The sequence below is a fragment of the Musa acuminata genome, chromosome BXJ1-10 (assembly GCF_036884655.1).
Source record: "Musa acuminata AAA Group cultivar baxijiao chromosome BXJ1-10, Cavendish_Baxijiao_AAA, whole genome shotgun sequence".
Taxonomy (NCBI): domain Eukaryota; kingdom Viridiplantae; phylum Streptophyta; class Magnoliopsida; order Zingiberales; family Musaceae; genus Musa; species Musa acuminata.
Window position 1 is genome coordinate 18337501 of NC_088336.1, and position 20615 is coordinate 18358115.

Genomic DNA, 20615 nt, shown 5'->3' on the forward strand with positions numbered 1-20615 from the left:
CTAACATATCTCCAGTGGTCCATTAAAAGCATCATAAATGAATAAACAAAAATGACTAAACCTAACATATTCTATGTACTCAACAACATAAGTCCAATTACTAACATAATACTTTATCAAACAACAATTAACAAGACTAAGAGCCTATAAGAAGGCATAAAAATCCCAAATGCAGTACTGTAGAAGAAGCAATGACAAAGACATCAGCATTTTTCAAGATGGTGATGTTCTAAAGTGGATGTATTCATACACACCAATTGCATTAAAAACCATGCTTTGTGTTTCAAGGTTGGAACATTGCTCCAGTTAGATTGACAGCAGACTTGGAACAGTATGTTCTTGCATCTATGTTGTAGCAAATACAATGGTGCACAAACATTTAAACAGCAAATCATATCCAGAACAATTTATGGAACAAGATTTCTAGGTTAACTCCATTAATTTAATGAATACAATCCAACCCAGTCACTTAAATGCCACTTCTTCCACCAGAAAATTCAGCTTTTAATTGGAACAAGGACCAACAAAATAACAAACCATAATAGCAATAACCAAGCTACAAAATGATTGCAGATAGGAAATCGAAACAATATTACACAATAGATGTGGAGAATGGAACTCAAAAAGCAGATATATCGGACTTCTTACAATCAAGAACTGGCAAAGAAGCAATCAACCTAGTCTCTTTGAGTTTTAATGCTGCAATCGTCGATGAAAGCAATGTATCACGGGTACCATATGATCCGCTAAGATGGAAAACCCAAATACTTCTACCAAAGCTTTTCATGAAGATACTGTCTAGTCTACAGCTCTGCAGATGCAAACAATAAGATCCCAAAACCTACATATCCTACACTAAAATCATAAGCTAGTTAACTTTCCTCTTTCGAGCTGGATGCCTGAAGGAATTCCTTGCAACAAGATCCTTCTTTTTGGCCCAGTGCAAATGTAGAGTTCACACTAATGCTGCTTATGACTTTAGACCTGCAATAACAGAACCAAGTTCCTAGTTCTGCTAAGTCATTTGGCCTAAGATGAATAACTCCAGCCTTGGTGTGAGAGAAAAGGCATGCTTAATTTAACAGCAACAAACACCTTGAAGACATGCAATTTGAACAATTGCTCAATTGAAAGCTAAAAAATCACATTCAAACTATTTCGTCTCCTAATATTAAGTTGATTAGGAAAAATAATTAATTTCAAAAACCATTTTCTCATAAAAGACTTCCCAAACTCATAAAGCAAAGTTAAGCGAGTTATGTGTTCATCTCCAGCTCCCTATAGAGTAATACATTATACTCGAATACGTAAGGAATGAATTTTTCTTTTCACGTAAATTTGCGATATATTACATAAAACACAAGGAAACAAAGAGCATCATTCTTCAAAAGCCATCCCAGTGATCAGGTATAAGAAGCATACAAAAGTGTATTTAACTGAAGTTACATGATTGTCTATCCTGTTTCACAGTGTTAAAATAATACTACATTCGAGTTAATAACAACAACGAGGAAGCGTAAACTCATATGCGATCATACTTTTTTCATACTTATGTGCACCACATACAAGCAGTTGCTTATATGCAGCTGCGTACAATATTTATGCAATCATATAGAGTATTAAGGCAACAATGGCCATATGTGATGTTGTCACATGTCAGCATCTGTATATACCACTTATTTAAATTACTGATACATATGGTCAAATACTTCACAAAGAAAGAAGATAAGATAGATGATTTCTAAAGCCAATCGCATATTAAAACATCACAATGATCATCCAGAAATTAATTAGAGACAAGATAGGCATTAGATAGAGAACTATCCTAGCTTAACACATAAAGATGATGCAAACCTATTCAGCTCCTATAGACAGACACTCATTCCATATTAGAGTCATGATTAGCTAACATATCCTTATGAATAACATACATTTTTCTTTTGAATTTAGGCCGATTTTAATATCTACATCCATGGTAAATCATGGAGAATTTTTAGAATAATAAACCTAGTTCAAGAATCAAAGCCCATCAAACTCAGACTGATCATCATACACTCAACCTGGCAATGTAATTCTGGATATCTGTCATCAAACTGTAAACCATATCACAACTACACCAGAAATCATTACGCAAGCAGAAAAGATAGATTATACATGAAAGAACATCAAGTAGAAAGAATAGATTTCGTATCAATTTTTGTTCTTTCCAGCTAACATCTTTACGCTACTAGAAGCCATAATAGAAACAAAGCTGACCCAGACAAGATCGAATGAAATACCAAGGCATACCTGTTGGAATGGAGGAGGGCCGCGGGCCCGGGATAGGTTTCAGGATTCCACGAATAGCTGGGATAGGAGGTGCTGCAGCAGGCGCAGAGGATAGACTCGCACATCCCGTCCAGCTTCGCCCGATCCTTCGTGCTATCTTGAACCACGACTCCACGCTCTTGGACTGGGCTACTGGCCATATATGTTACTCATGTCCACCACCAGATCCTTGATCACGTACATGCGCGGCAGAAGGACGGGATCTCGGTGAAGGAGACAAGGCCGTTGTCGCCGTCGATGTTCATGACGCAGGAGCCGCAGATGCCATCGCGGCAGGAGCGGCGGAAGGTGGGGGAGGGGTCGACGTGGTTATTGTTCCCGCACTCTTCGAGGTGGATCTCGTGCTCTGGAGCTGCGGCTCCTCGGGAGTCCAACCGTAGAAGGACTTGCTGAACTTGGGCTTCGAGAATCGGGCTGCTCCTCGAGGAGGCGGAGCAGAACCCTCGCGGCGGCCATTAGAGATTGGATTAGTGAGCGCCGAGAACAAACAAAGTGCAAAATGGAAAATAAGAATAGTGTGATACGGTCACCGCCCGGTTAGTACACGGCATAAATGTTCGTCTGTCGCTGAGAACCAACAGACACCTTTGACAATTTCCCCGTCAGGTTTTTATTGGACATACTCGTGGAACCACGATGTGGGCCCCGCTCTGCCGCTGACAACGCTACAGGTACGTGTGTCGGGTACGCCACGATGGCGAGGAAAGTATGGAAAAAAGAAAGGCGATGTTACATTGAGTAGGAGATGATGGGCCCACGAATAAGCTTCATGACGTGGCATACGATCATTGGAAGATCAACTACCAAGTACAATAAAAATAATTTTCGATCCCAAACGTTTCACCAGCAAAAAAAGTTATTTACTCGCCGTTCTACCCCCATTCTACGACCTGCCCGTCGATCGGACACACCGTGGAGCCCACACGGTGAGCCCGACAGACCTTCATTGTTAAATTAATTAAATAATTAAAGTATATTTAATCAAAATTCAGAATTAATTATATATTGGATGTTTAACGCATAGATCCGTATATTTTTAAAAATTATATTAAAATTTTATATTTATAAAAATTACATATTTAATTTCGTTTATCTATTTATTTTATTAATAAAAATATTAGTAGATAATAAATCGAAGTAAGATAGAATTAACACATATTCAGTTATAAATTCTACAATATTTTCATGAAAAATAAATTTAAATATTTTATTATAAAAAAATTAATATAATTTTTAAAATATGAAAATTAAAATACCAAAGATAATTGATATAATAATTCAACCATTTAATTTCTTCATCTTGATTATCTTAATTTGTGATAATATATATTATTATTTATTGTTTGTCTCTAATTATTTCAAAAAATAAATACGGGTCATTCGATAAAAGAAAAAAAACGAAGAATTGGTTGTATTATGCGTGTCAGTAAGTAGAGGACATTTTTGGTCAAATTCGAACTGGTGGAGTTGACAGCGAGTGTTTCAGATGAAAAAGTTGGGGTCAAATCAAATAAATCATTTCAGAAATTAAAAATCGCTCCTTTTTTAAAACAGTATAAGTCAAATCACCAATCATTTCAGAGAAAAATGGAAATTATTTTTTTTTTGCCTGTGTTTATGTTTGTCAGCATCCTAAAAGCACTTTTTGTCACCTCCAAACTGTGTGATCTGACACAATTGTTTCTTAGAAAATAAGAACGCTGGCCCACATAAAAAGTTAGGCCCACTGGGCCTGAAATAAAAAATCACTTTTTCTTTTACTCTGTCAAGTCACCAGTCATTTCAGAGAAAAATAGAAATTGTTTTCATGCTCCTATTTATCAGCATTCAGGAAACACTTTTGGTCAAATCCAGTGAGATTTGACACCAAATATTTCAGAGAAAATAAAAAAGAAAGGAAATCAATCTCTTTCTATCATTTCAGACATAATTTGTTTTCCTTTGTGGGGTCTACATTTAAATCGCTTTCTATCATTTAAATCAGTGATATTTGAAGTATAATCTGTCTTCCTTTTGTGGGTTCAACATTTAAATGACTTTCTGCTATTTCATAAATAAAGATAAAATATTTTCTTTCTCGTATTTATGTTTGTGAGCATTTCAAAGAAAATAAAAAAAAAGGAAATCAATTTATTTTCTCTCTTCGTATTTAATTAGGTCAGCATTTACTTCGATGTTCAACAACTGTGGCCCACGTAACAGGAGTTGGGCCCCGTGGGCCCCGCAATAAGCGGTACTTCAACGCATCCAAATGCCCCGCTACTGCTCTTCTTCCTTCTGACAGCCGAATCGACCGCCGCTGCCACCGCCCAACACGAGGACGAATTAATACCTCAACCTCCTCTCCCCCGGCGCGGCTTCCGACAACTGTCGCAGGCTCGCAGCTTTTCCTGGCCCTTCTTCCCTCCGCAGTCCCCACACGCCCTCCGAAATAACGATACTGCCCTCCCGTTACACGCTTCCCGAGGCAGAGCCTCCGTGCTGACCTCTCCGCCAGTCCGTGACGCCCGCCGCTCACTCGCCTCACAGCGCCGATGGCGCCCATCCCCCGCCCGCTTATTTACCCTCGTGCCGCTCCCCCGCGCCTCCCCGTGCCCAGGCGCAGGCCCCCGTCCTCGATTCTTCCGAACCCCGGGTTTAGGGTTTCGACGGGGTAGTCGTAAAGGTGTCATCTTTATTACTGCTGCGGTCAGCTTCTCTGCTCTCGTATGCTAAGAGATTCAAGTTTTCGGGAGCAACGTCATGCCCTTTGAGGTAATTTCCTTTATACACCATCTACATTTCCTTTAAGACCGATCGCTGCCCTGCTACTGAAGTCTGAAGCGTCATTTGGTGAGGAATGTAAGATACCAGAAGGTGTTTTTAGATTCTTTTTGTTGTGGATTCTTCTATTTTTAAAATTGTTGGCCTTTATTTCGATAATTTTAACAAGTTAAAACCATTCGCGGCGCGTAATTTCCCTTTTTCTTCTTTGTTTATGATGCTTTTCTTATGCGAAGTTGTGATTTTGGAGTTATTTTTCTATACATTGTGTTAAGCTCAACTCGGTTTGTTGTTTATGTTGTTTTTGTTGCAATGTTCTCGTTCCGCAGGATGTGGAAAGGTGGTGCATTTGCTTCTTAAAGAGCACGAAATGTGAGCTAAGCGGGTTTCCGAACGCTTTAAAAGATGGCCGAGGCAAGAAGGCATTCTGTAGATATCCCGCTTTCAAGAACTCTGGTGGCTCTCAGGAGGGTCCGATCGTTGAGAGATCCTGATACGAGCTCGCTGAGCAAAATTGCTGCGTTGGTTGACAATATGAATCTGGAAACAAGCTCGTGCGGTAGTAGTGCAACATTTGGATCTAGCAATAACAAGCACGATTTGAGGCATAAGGGGAGTTATCATTGGGAACGAAGAAGAATGGTAGATTTAGGAATTGACAGTGAGTCTGATAACAATTGTTTGGCTCCTGATAGTTACATTGCTAAGAGCGGATTGGCAAAGCGCTCAGCTAATGACACACGAGTTCAAGAATCTTGTGGTGGCCATATGAACAGGTCTTACGACTCGAAGTGTGTTCATCGTTGTACTAGTCAATTAGAAAAGGAACTAGATTCACAGCATGGTAGGGAGTTTGAACAGTTTGAGATGATAGGTTTTTCATCTTTAAAACAAACTAGATATGATGCCTTGAGAAGATCATATACAAGCAAAGGAGATGTTTTTATGCGCAATCCTGGGATTCCTTGGGCTTGTGCTAATGAAACTTGTACAAGTGCTTTAGGCCATAAATTATTAGGGCCTGCAACCAAAAACGTTGACCATGTTCTTCCCAACAACAATGGTTGTCAAGTCAGTTGTTGCTGGTCTAGGGTACCAAAGTTCCATGATCTAAAACTTCCTTCTGATGTGGAAGGTCAGGAATTTCAGTTGAATTCTCAGATAAATAAAGAATTAGATCACCATGTAAGTGCTTCATATCATGATAGTTTGATGAATTTAAGTGAGAAATATAGGCCGAAATCATTTCATGAGCTGGTAGGACAGAGTGAGGTAGCTCAGTCTCTTCTAGATACCATTTTGAAAGGAAAAATAGCACCTATATATCTTTTCCATGGTCCTAGGGGTACAGGTAAGACCTCGGCAGCAAGGATCTTTGCTGCTGCTTTGAATTGCCAGTCTTGCAAGGAACAATGGCCATGTGGATGCTGCCAGGAATGTGTACTTGTCTTCTCTGGAAGGAGCAGGGATGTCACAGAATTAGATGCTTCAGAAACAAATCATAAAGATGTGTTGAAAGTCCTTTCTGAAAGTGCTCTTGTTCCAACTTCCTCATGCTACAAAATCTTCATTATTGATGAGTGCCAGTTTCTGCAAAGGAATATATGGTCTGCCATTTACAAGAGTATCAAAGACCTTTCTCGACAAGTTGTCTTTATTATGATTACGTCTGACCCGGATAAACTGCCTAGTGGGACTCTATCTTGGTGCCAAAGGTATCACTTCCTGAATGTAAAGAGTGATGATATAGTTGGAAGGTTGAAAAAAATATGCCTAGAAGAAAAATTGGAATTTGAAGAAGATGCACTGATCTTTCTTGCTACTGAATCCAATGGTTCTCTTCGTGATGCAATCACCACCCTTGATCAGCTGGCTTTGCTTGGAAAGGGGATAATCACATCTCTTGCATATGAACTAGTGAGTGATAAATATTGCATTGCTTTTCTCTGCGAGGGTGGTTGAAGTTCTTGTTCTACTGCACTAAGTTCATGCATTTGTAACCAGTAAAACAATAGCTAAACTTCATTATCTTTGTTGTTCAGATGGGAATTATATCTAATGATGAATTGCTTGATCTGTTACATCTGGCACTTTCATCAGACACTTCTGGTACTGTTAGAAGGGCTAGGGAGCTTATCAGCTCTGGAATTGATCCCATGCAATTAACATCTCAGCTTGCAAAGTTTATCATGGATATTCTTTCTGGTGGATGTCAATTAGAGCCTTCCAGATTCAGTGAGCTTTTGGAATACATGCTTGCATTTGCCATTGTCATATTCATTTTTGTCTTCATATTTTATCTCCAACAGCATGTAAATTTTGTTAATTTTTTAATAATTGTATGGATCGTATTAGAACAATCAACAAATTTACAGTTCAGCTTAATTATTCATCAATCATGCATGCTTCTCTATATTTCTATGCTTAACTATCTATCCGCTTGAGTACGTTTTGATTATCTCTATGCTTATAATGAACGCAATATCTGGTATTAGCAAACAGAAAGAAATCTGAACATTATTTAAGATCACAATCTGCGATATACAGTATAGGTGATTGTATTATGCTTGCAATACCTACTATTTGTACTATTACAAAATTTACCAAATGTAGTTTCCAAAATTTTACACAAAATTTACCAAATGGACTCTTCGGAAGCAAAGAACACTAAGTCATGTTTCTTGTTTTTTCTGAGTTTTTATACCTTTCAAAAAATCCAAATATTAAATATATAAAATGCAACCTAGCCATTACTTTATACCTGTTAGAGAAACTGAAAGCATGTTATATTTTACGTAGTTGTGTCTGATCTTTATCTTGAAAAGTATTATTGGCAATGCAGTTGCTGAAGCTGATAAAGAAAAATTGAAGCATGGGCTGAAAATACTGGTTGAAACTGAAAAGCAGTTAAGGACTTCAAAAGATCAATCCACATGGCTTACTGCTGCACTTCTACAGTTTAATACTGGAGAATCACTTTCCCCAACAAACATGAACCCTTTGGAGGCACCTGAAAAAGTTTCATACTCAAGAGGTAGGAGGATGTTCTGGATGTCATTTGTTATTAGCCGAATTCACTGTTGTTCTCCATTGTTGATAGTAGTTTGTCATGAATGGAATAATAACCAGGATTCAATTTCTGAGTTCTGAAGATCACCACATTTCTGAAAATTTTGGTGGATGAGTTTGTTAGCTTTGCTAACAAGCAATTGTTGGTTGTCTCCAGATGATGGGCCACCGACTGTAGCATCACCAAAGGAGAGTTTGAAAAGTGCTATTACTGTATGCAACCATCATATCTCTAGCTCTAAATCACATTATGATGCGGCAAGAGAACTAGAAGACATATGGAGGAGAACCATCGAAAATTGCCAGTCAAGTTCACTTAAAAGGTTCTTGTGGAAGGAGGGAAGATTGTCATCAGTCCATGTGTGTGAAGGTAACTTGGCTACAGTATCATTAAATTTTGTCATCTCTTGCTTTAGTGTTCTATTTAATTGGTAATTCTGTAATTACTTGCCTAATCGTTTAAGCATATGTACTAATCGTTCAGTGTTGCTTGCCTAAATGTTATATAATTTTGTAAAAGATGATATCTGGTATGGTGTCTACTAGGTTTGTATAATTCACGTGAACAACAAGCATTTCTATTCTATAATTGAAGTTTAAACAGTACTTTTTAATGCTAAATCACCACTGTTGGAAATTCTTTCATGCTTAGATGGCTCGTACTCCAGGAAGAAATAGCAAGTAGTATTTCAAGAGTGTTTTTTAGCAGAACTTGGATAACTAAAACAAGGAACTCAGAAGTTTGCATAGTTTGGGACTGTTCTTTTAGATATCTAAATTTTGATGGTGCAGATTGTGTAATACAATTGATTTTTCTTTTCAGAGTAAACTCTCTCAGAGCAATAGAGGGAAGGAAAATAGTAAGGATATGTTAATAAGCCTTGTTATATATAACTTGTGTGTGTTAGTCAAAGCCTTGAGAGTTGGTCTTTCATGTTGAAAGCAAAGATTGTTCTTGAAATGATGAAGCTTAATTTGGAGTTTTCCCTAAATGGAGTCCATCCAGGATTCTTGATGGTATTGGTTACCTATGTTTGATCTGGTTAGTTTTCTAACTCAAGAATCCGACAAGACATAAGTAGGTTTTGTATTTTCAGAGAAGACTAACTATTCAAGAAAAAGATTTGGAATGTATGAAATCATGTGCAACTCCAGATGTAGCTAAATGGTGATTCTAGAGCATCATGGATGATAGCTGCTCCAAGAAAGCATATTTAGGTTGGCTGAAATTTAAAGTAATGGATCAAATGGTTTCTGCTGAACAAAGATCTAGATTTTTCCATTGATCAGTCTTTCCATGTAACTAATAATATCAATATGTCAAAGGACCAAGAATCTAAGTCTAGTTATTCTTTCACATAAGGTTGTAGTATATAACTGTCGTCATTAGAATAGATGAGGTAACTTCATATAACGTATGAAATTTCTGCTATCATCTCTTATAAGTTATGTTTATCTTTGATTCATTTCTCCTCATTTTTCTTTGGCTAATATAAAGGTTTTCAATTTTGGTGTTACATTATAATTTTTAGGTCTGGCTATTGCCGAACTCGAATTTTGTCATCCTGATCATGTATCAAGGGCGGAAGAATCCTGGGAACTAATTATAGGTTCTCTTCAAACTGTTCTTGGATGCAAGGTGGATATTAAAATCAGTCTTGTCCCAATAAATAGGACAGCCAAAAAGAAGTCATCAATCAGTTTGTTTTGCTGTACTGGTAGAAAGCAACAAACATCAGATTTAACTGTGACAAACAAAAAGGATTCCCTTCTGCCTGGAACAAAAGAGGAGACAATTGAATTTTGTTCATCTCATCATAAAGAAGACTTATGTATTAAGCAGCAGTTGCATTTTAATACCATGTATAGTTCAAATTCCTTTGATCAAAAAGTAGTAAATACAAATGCAAGTAATGGTTATGCTCTTGTCACTGGAAATACCATGGTCAGTAGAACAGTACAAGATGGTCTATCCAAAGAATGCAAAGAAGAAACTGATCCATCAATGGAAGTGTGTGAAGGGGGTCAATACGTGAACATCCAAGGAACTGAAGATCAACCTAGCTGCTTTTGTTGCACTCTAAAGTTTTCAAGGTCTTTTTCAGCTAATGCAGCTCATGCCACCACTCTGAGGATCAAACAACTTGACAAGCTGAACTTGTTTAATTCCAAGAAATCATCTTCTGAAGAAAATTTTTGCACAGATGATCCCTATCTTTTCTGCTCTGATACAAATGAACAAGATACCTATAATACAGAAGAGGACAATGGGTGAGTGACTGAATCTCCTTTTGTCGTATTTGCTAATGATCTGAACAATTCGCCATTTTGGAATCTCTCTTTTGACCAAAAAAATTAATTTTGCCTGTATGATCAGATGTATATTCCACTAGAGCACAGAAGAGAAAATTGGTTCATTTTTTCATGGATAATTTGATTTACTGGAGTATGCATGACCACATATTCAATGAGGAAATGCTACTGTTCAGGTCTTGACTAGAACTGCCAAATAGGATAACTTTCCTTTTTGGGGAAATTAAGGACAGCAATCAGTAAGCATGAACTAAAGTAAGTCCATTTGAAATTTTAGGGTTGAAGCTACACTTTGATTAATTATGGCTGTAACAATTGATGTGACATTTGATATTGTGATGATTAAGGATTCCAAATAGCAAACTACCTTCTTCATAGTTCTACAATATAGTGCTGGAGATGTGAAGCTAACATGCAAAAACTTCCTCTCCTATTTCACAAATGTGGTTTCATATTGGTTTCAGAGGAGGCTTAGGAATAGTGGAGCTGACTATGGTACTTATCTAATTTTTCCTGCATTGATTTATATATTACACTTATCATGCACAATTCTGTGTTCTTGTACCATCAAATGCAAATTTGTTTTCATCAGTATTTGTTGGTTGAGAAAGCTATGCGGTTCCTGTTATTATGTTTCTAGATGTGTGTATCTTATTTAAACCATGTGTTCCTTGTCAGTAAATTCATTTGCATCTAATACATGGGTTCCTCATTATTGTTCAAATTTATCTGATTTCGATGTTGACATAAATTCCAGCTAATCAGATATATAGTTCAAGACATAGAAAGATACTAATGCCCAGCAAAGTAAATTCATTTGCCCTTTCTTGTCAGGGTCCAGGGCTAGATAGGAGGGACTGTGCATATAGAATCATATATTAATCTGATCTCATGTCTTCTGGCAGCATGCATCTCTCTGCCACTTTCATCACTTTGCGTGTTTTTTACGTCCTTTATTTTCTCAAAACAAAAGAGAAGGCTGGTGATTTTGGAGCTTCTTCTGAACTATCTTGTTCCTATGCAGACCAAGTACAGGTTCAAGTCTCTGTTCAAGACTGTATTGCTGCAGAGCTTCAATGCCTGTGGAGAAGGTAATTGTTTGTTTGCTTGACAAGTTGGACATGAATTTGATGTTTTTAGGGCCAGTTTAGTTTGACAAGTTCTTGTTTGATCTTTCTGCAAGGCATCCTTGTTTTCTTTTTTTTTTCGGGCAAGCACTCTATAAAGTGCTTGTAGCAATAGCAATAGCAATATATAGAGTGGCTAATTAGCTTCATACATGGCTTCCTGCTTGATTTCTGCAAGTGTAAGCTTGTTTCTTTACTACGACCTGGAAAACCTATGATTTGAATCATAGAACTCGTGTATCCATTTGCTAGAAGGTTTTGCTGACATTCCTGTTAATTTATTTACCCACGATAGCAGACAACGATTCTTGAGCACGCAGCTGATGTTTGACAATGAATGCTGTTGCAGGCTGGGCCGAAGAGGCAACAGGACGGTAGGCCTCGGTTGGTTGGCTCGCTATGGCCATGTGCAGAGCAAGCATCACCCGAGACTACTACAGCAGAGCAGCATTCTCCAGCTCTGAAGCAGAAGGCCAAGCGAAGGCCATAATCTTGACCGAGGGAGGGAGGGACGGTGAGTTATGATGCAGGATTTCGCTCGTAGATGAAAGAAAGATGGGGAAATGCTTTGCTCGTGACGGATATGTACACGATGATGTTGTTTGATGACGGACACTTGATGATGTTGTTCGATAGAGATGTAGTCAGCCAATATATAATGTGCGTTCATTTCCTCTACGATCCCCTGCTCGTCTGTGTGCAGAAGATGCACGAATCTTGATGCGTCAAGACCTGTCTGCAGCCATCGGAGTCACGCCCGCAGGTCCTGCGAGATAACGGGAAAATATTAGCAAAAACTCTGCACAAAGAAAGAAGAATAAAGGAGGACTAACATTGTCCTCCTTATACCGACCCAATAGATCAGTTTAGTGCCAAATTTTACATATGAAGGACTCATTCCTCGTCCATGGCAATGCCGCTACCACCATAATAACATTGTCCACAACTAATCCCACACACGCACACATATCTATCAAGAATAAAAATGCTAAACCGAAACCAAAAACCAACCCTTATGCTACTCTGAACAAAGATTCTAAGTATTCGAAGAGGAGAGAGAAGCGTCGGATTTCAATCCCACATATTACAGACACTAAAATCAACGGAGAATGGGAAACTGCCGCCTTCTTCAACCACCAACGGAGGAATTGCCTAAAAGGATGCGAGGAGCCAACCGTGCCTCCTTGCATGCTCCACATACAGCAGGAACTTTTGCTCTGCGTCGGGGATGTCCAGAGCCAAATCATCAAGACCATCTCTAACCCTAGAGAGCCCTTTAGTCATTTGGTTGATGGTGATCAGCCCTTCACCAAAACATTCCTGCAGCAACTCCAAAAGTCTGTCCTTCTTCTTCTCCATGGCCATAACTATAGCCTTCTTTACCACCTCATGGTTGAAGAAAGGCATTCCCAGATCACGGATGCACTGGCATGCTTCTCCTACATCACCTCCACTGTCGTATTCTTCCAGCAGCTTTATTATCTTGTCCTTGGCATCCTCCACCGCCCAGCCAGTGCCACCGCCCCAGCATCTCAGAAGTCTCTCGCCTGAGTGTCGGGCAGATACAAGTGAGCGAGCTATGTGAACAGTTTCACTCCCACTGCAAATGCAGGGCAGCTTGTTGCTTATCTCCTCCAAGTTGAGCGGTGCTAAGACATCATCAATTACAGCCCTAGCTAAAAATAGTGCGAGCTCATCTGAGGCATCCAATATGTCCAATGTTGTATCCTCAGCTGACTCGAGCAGCATTATGAACCCGTTAACAATGTCATCTCCTGAGAATAGTTCCATGCTAAGTGCAGATAGCAGAACAGACGCCATCTCCTTCTCCCTGTGCTTCCGGTCCATGGCAAGTGTTATTAGTTTCTTGATAAAAATAGGGTTGTATTCTGGAGCAGCTAAATCTTCAAGGCTCCTAATAAGCTCTGGTATGTCATCAGAGAGAAAGTATTCATGTATGATGATAACAGCTTCTTCCTTGTACTTCCTCAACTTCTCAGAACCTTCATCTCTGTGTTCCTCATCTGAAACTTTTGACTTGAGGAAAGAAGGGTCAAGCCATCCGTCAGATATCGCTTTTGGAACTATTGTCTGAAACAAGGATTTTGCAGTGGGAATATCCAGAGACAGGTCATCAAGACTCTCAGCAAGCCGAGAGAAACCTCTGGTCATCTGACTAGGACTAATTAAGCATTCTTCTGAAGCTTCCCTTAAAAGCTTTAATATAAGATGCTCAGATGTTTGAATTTCCATTGCAAGAATCAGAGCCCGTTTCACAACCTCATGATGGAAGAAAGAGACTCCCAACTCCCTTATGCACCTACAAGCTTCTACAGTGTCTCCATGCTCGTTATATTCCCTCAACAATTCTGTCATCTTCCTTTTAACCTCTTCGACAGTGATATGTGTGGTACCACCCCATCGACGCTCAACTAACTCTGCATGGTGAGGAGCTGAGAGATAGCTTTTTTCAGCGGTTTGAATAACCTGAAGACCCGTAGAGGATTCAGAAAGTGTTCTCATTGCTTTCTTGAGAAAGGCGGGAGGTAGGATTTCATCAACAACTGCACGGGCTATAAACAAAGCCAGCACATCAACTGCATCAAGTATGTCAAGAGCCAAGTCATCAATAGACTCAAGTAACATGAAGAATCCCTGGCTAATCTGACCTGAACTTATCACATCAGCATACAAAGTGGATAGCAAAACAGATGTCATCTCTTTCTCTTTGTCATGCCGGTCCATTGCCATGGAGACAAGTTTCTTAACAAACAAGTGATGGTACTCATCAGTCCCAAGATCTCTAAGTTCTGTGGCAGCCAATTCTACATCACCAGTGGTAAAATATTCCTCAATGATTGTCGCTGCAGATTTTTTATAGTCATCAATAGGGTCAGTAACGGTGGCACCCACTAGTTCATATGGTTCCTGAAATTGCAAGGCAAAATCAACATAAATGAAAGTGTGACCCATATCACAAGTTTGTTTCTGAACTCTGCTAGATTGGAATTTGTTATATCAAACTAAGAGGAGAAAGTGAATGTGCAAAACACAGCAATATGCAAATATACATAAATACCTCTACTTATGCATATGAAAAAATATGTATTTGTGCATAGAGATGGTGAATATGAGAGAGGTGCATACCTCACCACTATCATAATTAGGATCATTCCGGTCAATGCGTGAAACAGGATTAGTATCCAAGAGCTTGCCCCATGTTCCTTTGCCACCAGCACCATCTGTATCCACATCGTGGTGAGGAATTATAAATTTGTTAGGACAATATAACTAATAAAGAACCATGAGAACAATTAATTGTTTTACATTGAATGGAAAGTTTAAATCACTACTCATGCACATAATAGCAACACAATGCTATAGATGTTAAATTTATCATATATAATGAATAGAACAAGACCAAGAACTACTTATTCTTTAAAGTATAAATTACTAATAAAAAAGGATTAATCAAGTCCATGATTTTGTAAGTTCATTCCTTGGATCAATCATTTCTATAGTGTCCCAAAATGCAAAAGAAAAATGAGTCATTGGCTATCTCTCAGCAAAAATTAACTGATTCCTGTGTTTCTTTAAAACAATTTCAACCACTAAATATTAACAGAAGTTAGTAAGACCAAGTTAGTACCAGATGATATATTATCAGATAAACAATAATTCAAAAAACAAGACTGGTTAAGCAATAAAGAAAACCAGTTCACCTGTCGTATAACTGAATGTTAAAGAAGTATACATCAAGCCAGAGATTATATTCTTTGTTTTTTTTTTTTTGAATATTGGATAAGAGGCAAAGAGATACTTCTTAAAAAGAAGGTAAGTGTAAGTGTGTTTTTTTAATCAATAAAAGAAGTATGACCAGAATAGTGAAAATAAGTTTAGCTGGAAAAAATAGTGAAATAAAAACCATGAGTTTCCAATCAAGAACTACGATTTTTTTACACTCAGATATGTTATCCAGTTAAATTTTAAAAGTTTGTAACTTTAAGTTTCTATAAAGGCATAATACCTCTATTAGTTATTATCGTAGAATTGTCCTGTATTGTTGAACTACAATACCTAATTCCTTGCAACCTTCTCTTAGAACTGAAACCAAAAGATATGTGCCCAACATACATCGTACCCACTGATATGACATGACATTGATTTTTCAAAGTCAACAAAAGAGTACAATTAACACTATAGGCTAAAAGTAAATAAGTATTGTAATATAAAAGGCGACAAATATATATATATATATATCATTTGAATATATCTAAAAAAACAACATATACCATAAACTGAAAATGCACATGAAAACAGATATAAAGAAGTCCAATAAAAAAAGATGCATATTATCCAACCTTTTTTTACTTAAACTTTATTGGTCACGATAGTACCAACAAAATAATAGGCTACAATTGTCTCTCGCACATAGTTATCAGCTTAACGATTGTTCAAATTATCTGAAATGCAGAAGCCAAAAAGTAAAAGGCAATAGCTCTGAGTGTTACACAGACATGTGGCAGGTTTATCATCAGAGAGGTACAACAATTATTTATCTAAAACCTGCAATATGATCACTTGTTATCAGCAGCCTTAAGGGGAATCTAGGAAAGTGTAATTACAGTTTCAAGACAGACATCTTTTGTCTAAGACGGCAGAACTTTTGTCATCATAGTAGTGAATCTTGCTCATATATTAATATCCTGAATTTGCAATAAGGTGAATATGCACCAAATCAGTTCTCTAATTCTGTAAAATATAATCTCTGGAACCAGTTAGTCACTACTTTACTGAGAATGCAAGATTTATTCCACTCCATGCAACCTAAAAGAATTCAAATGTAATTCACTCCACAACTTAATTTCAAGGAAGCATCAAGGAGAAAATTATAAACCAAAAACGATATGCACACTTCCAAGTACAGAAGATTTATTACATGGCAGGCTACTGAAAGTGTGAAAATGGCAGAGTTCAAGAACTTGTGCATAAACAATCCATATGAATGACAATAAGAGTAACAAAACAACCTAAGTCAGAAAAAAAGGCAGAACACAGTAATTTACAAATTTCCTTATGCAACAATTGCACATAACATGTATCACAGATAATATGACCAAAAAACACAGGTAGCCCAATCTGAATCAGCTAATAGAAGGTGGTAACTATTCATCTTATAAATCAACCAATCCAGTCCAACTCAATGAGCACCAAATTTGTGAATTAAAACTTTTGCCCCAAAACCAGGCCTGGGTGGATGGTATTGGATAAATTTGCCAAAATGGTTTTAAGTTTATAGCATATTTCATAATATTTTTATCACTATAATTTAGAACTTAAATTATATTATCCTTGACAAGTTACAGAGGATAAACATGGTGACATACACAAGGTTGTTTCACTAAGATTTGGTGATCATGAATTTAAATCACTGCAACAACCACAATATATATAGGGATAAAGTTGCTTAACTCTAACCTCCCAAAAGCCTTAATGCAGGAACCTTCTCAACTAAGCTATCCTCATGTCGTATATGCTTAATTAAATCAAATGATTTAAATCTATAAAATGCTTTAATAGAGTTGCATTATAATGGGTCCCTTTGGCCACAAAATGCCTTCCCGACCTGATGTAGGTCATAAATGAGAGCTCATGTCACCCATGTTGGTAATAAATATTAATTCATTCCGCTGCTGTACCACCATGACAGCAAAAAATAAGGCCAACCCTCATTTTAGACATACTATGAAAAGTGTATGTAGCATGTAGCCTATGCTGCCTGCCACTCCACATGCTGATTAGGTTGGAATCAATAGGTACACACCTCAAACCTTGAAGTCTGACATCCCATCTGACATGATGATTACTTGTGGAAACATGGGTTAGGTTGGCTTCTCGGTTTGACATTGGCAGGATGCTAAAAAAGGAAAGTGTCAATTAGGAATCACCTATCATTAATAGGGTCTTAAAACTTTAAAGTATTAATTAGAGGCTATTCTATATCAGCAAGATTCTGGGCATAAACAAAAATATGTTAAAATTTAACACAATGATCAAGGGTTCTCCTATTCTTAATTAGCTTATGCTTGGTATCATTAATTGATTATAGAATAATAAACAAGTGCTTTAGAATAATGATTGATCATTCTGCATGGCAATGACCCATGAATGGTTTCTGGTGTGCACCTGAGCATCCTACAGAGCAATTTGGTGAAGCAAAAGGAAAACAGATTCCTGTCAAATAAAGCAGCATCGAAAGTAGAAACTATTCTAGACATAGATAGCAAGAGGACGATGTATGTACTTTGTCTCATTCACAAAATCAATGATAATATACCAAGCCCATCATTGCTGTAGAGTTTACATTAGAAGTCAGACACTCAATTTAATATACAATTGATAATAAGTCTACGAGGGTGAGTCTTGAGGGCATGATAAGGTTGCTTCTTGCCAACCTGGATAACCATGGTTCAAGGAACTCTCTCTTGTAGGGGTAAGGCTGCATATAATGAATGCCTTGGGGCATGATAAGGTTGCTCATCTCCAACCAGGGTGACCATGGTTCATCACAGAAACAATTCTCTTGTAGGGTAAGCATGCATAAATTGAACACCACAACCCCTCTGAGCTGTCTTCCTTTTATTGATAGATAGACCACAGAGGTCTTCTATAATAGTCTGTCAAAATGATTGATATCAACCGACCCCTTCTGTTACAATGATACTTCTCACCCTTCTTCAACCCCCCATCCTTGAGGCATTAATTAAAACTCTCTAATGTTCTCTAAAGAGGGTTCGAGCAGAACTCCAATTCATACAAAGAAATGCTGACAGAAAGCAAATCACCAAAGAGTAAGAACCAAAATTGCAGAATTAGGCTTGGATTTAGAAACTGCACAGGTATACAGCACTAGTCTTATTTAGATTCTCTCCCACTAAAAGCGTGCTCTATTTCTCTTTGATTGCATCCAGTCAAGAGACATAATTTCAAGAAAGTTTGACTCTCTACTAACTGATGAAACCAATGTTTAAGGTTCATTCCATCTCACATGTGTAAGACATGTTGACATGTGGATGTGTTGTACAAAGTTTTGGTCATTTTGGAGAAATTGATGAGAAAATTTTGACCATTCATGCATCCCTTTGATAGTGACACTGGTAGAAAAGCACCCAATAGCAAGTACTCAACTGCAACTAAAGCAAATTCTATGATTTTGAACAAGTGCACCTTAGCCATGCCATATATCGTGACATGTGGAGTTATTACAATCCAATGAAAAATGTATTAGGTTGGCACATCCATCCACAACCAAATCCTCGTCATTTGGTAAGTAACTAAACCACCTTAAAGGAGAGTCATACAGTCCCTCAAAAGCTGAAAACAAGTAGATTCTTGACCCCACCTCACTAATTGTTTCGCTTCCTTGAATTGCCTCTGTAAATCGTGGTGTCATAGATCGGTAGACAGCTTAAAAATTATCTCTCTTATTCATATACTAAATCACCAGAACGTTCAAGAAGTGACAACTATGCTAAGTTTCTGCATATAGTTCATATTTCGGATCATCCAGCATTTCTACGGAGAAAAATCCCAAAAGTACCAGAAAGATGCAGAGAAAGCCGAAACAGAAGAGTTACCCACCCTTCTTCACTCGTACTAGCTTCCCTGAATGCGAGCGCCGGATATGCCTGACGCCAACAGCCGTAGCCCTCCCGCCGCCGCCCCCCCCCTTAATATGGAGCTCGGGGAGCACCATCTTGCTGGGCGATCTGGGCGACGAGGATAACACCTCCGCGTTCTGTGTCGCTATCTTCAACATCTCCCTCTGCTCCTCCGTCAAAAACCCCTCCTTCTTCGGCGACGCCATCCTTTTCCCCCCAATCGCTCCACCAGCCTACAAAGAACCCTCACATCAAGCGCCTCTCTCCAAAACCCACCCAAGCAACCAAAAAATAATCCCCAAAAAGGTACCAGTCCGCAACTTCAAGCACGAGACGCCAAAAAAGTACCGGGAAACGGGAGAGAAAACGACCGATCGATCAAACGGCAGTACCGCGACCGAGACTTGGCTCGGAGATGTCGAGCCAAGAGGAGGTGGAGGCGGCGAATGGGATCGGAAGCCCTCGCGGAAGGAATCGCTTCTTCCAGCCGCTCGGATCTCGACAGGCGTCCGATCTCGCCGGCGAAGTGGATTTGGAGTTTAGGCGAGAGAGAGAGAGAGAGAGAGAGGTGGTTATATATAGGGAGGCGGTTTCGGTTTCGAGTACACGTCAGGGGGTGAGGAGAGAGAGAGAGAGTCGCCTGAAGCATATCCCAATCCGCTTTACACGTGGCCTATTCCGTTCCCGGACCGAGTGGACTGCCCCTGGCCCTTTAAGGACGCCGATGTGGTGTTATCGGGTCGCCCTACGTATACTCCGAATCCAATAAGATAAATCTGCAATGTTATCGGGTCGGATCTATTTCTATCCGGCCGAGTGCCCTCTTTCTCTTATGAACTCGATGCGCTAATTATGTGGTCATACCAAGTTGGATCCAGATCCGATATTCTGGTTATACAGCATTATCGGGTCGAATCCATTCAGGATTTCAATGTAGCCATTAGCATATCTAAACGATTGGGGTCAAATATTGGGTTTTGGGCCATTTTGTCTGATTATATAAGATAATATTTTTTATTTAAATCGAGAGCATTTAAATCTCTTGTCATAAATGATTACCCATCATTCTGTAATTTATTGGAGTTACATCTAATTATTCAAGAAAATATTTTTTATTTTCATATAAAATATTAGTAGTGTAATTGGATACATGAAGCATGGTTGTCCTCCTTAATCACTTCCCAACATTTCATAAGGTATTGTGATGGTGAAAATATTGATTCCTTGATCTGATATAAAGATCACCTTGGCTTCATTTAACAGTGGCAAATGTTCGAACACCAACTATGATATTGATTGAGATTTAAAAACTTAAATAACTCAGTCTAACGGAAAAAGTTATTGATATTGTAGT

General features: G+C 38.4%; 2 protein-coding genes across 2 annotated transcripts; one reads left to right on the forward strand and one right to left on the reverse strand.

Moving 5' to 3' along the window:
• The first annotated feature begins 4617 nt into the window (after nucleotides 1–4617).
• Nucleotides 4618–12278, forward strand: LOC103999940 (protein STICHEL-like 2). The gene is made up of 8 exons (XM_009421846.3): nucleotides 4618–5082; nucleotides 5421–7008; nucleotides 7134–7326; nucleotides 7934–8125; nucleotides 8318–8530; nucleotides 9693–10431; nucleotides 11498–11564; nucleotides 11950–12278. Exons 2-8 carry the CDS (start codon nucleotides 5497–5499, stop codon nucleotides 12088–12090), a joined length of 3057 nt encoding a protein of 1018 aa, XP_009420121.3. The 5' UTR covers nucleotides 4618–5082; nucleotides 5421–5496; the 3' UTR covers nucleotides 12091–12278.
• Nucleotides 12279–12412: 134 nt separating this feature from the next.
• On the reverse strand, nucleotides 12413–19822 carry LOC135595296 (MA3 DOMAIN-CONTAINING TRANSLATION REGULATORY FACTOR 1-like). Its single transcript, XM_065086025.1, has 4 exons — nucleotides 19572–19822; nucleotides 19242–19494; nucleotides 14748–14842; nucleotides 12413–14528 (listed from the first exon to the last, which is right to left on the reverse strand). Exons 2-4 carry the CDS (start codon nucleotides 19465–19467, stop codon nucleotides 12753–12755), a joined length of 2097 nt encoding a protein of 698 aa, XP_064942097.1. The 5' UTR covers nucleotides 19468–19494; nucleotides 19572–19822; the 3' UTR covers nucleotides 12413–12752.
• Nucleotides 19823–20615: the final 793 nt, after the last annotated feature.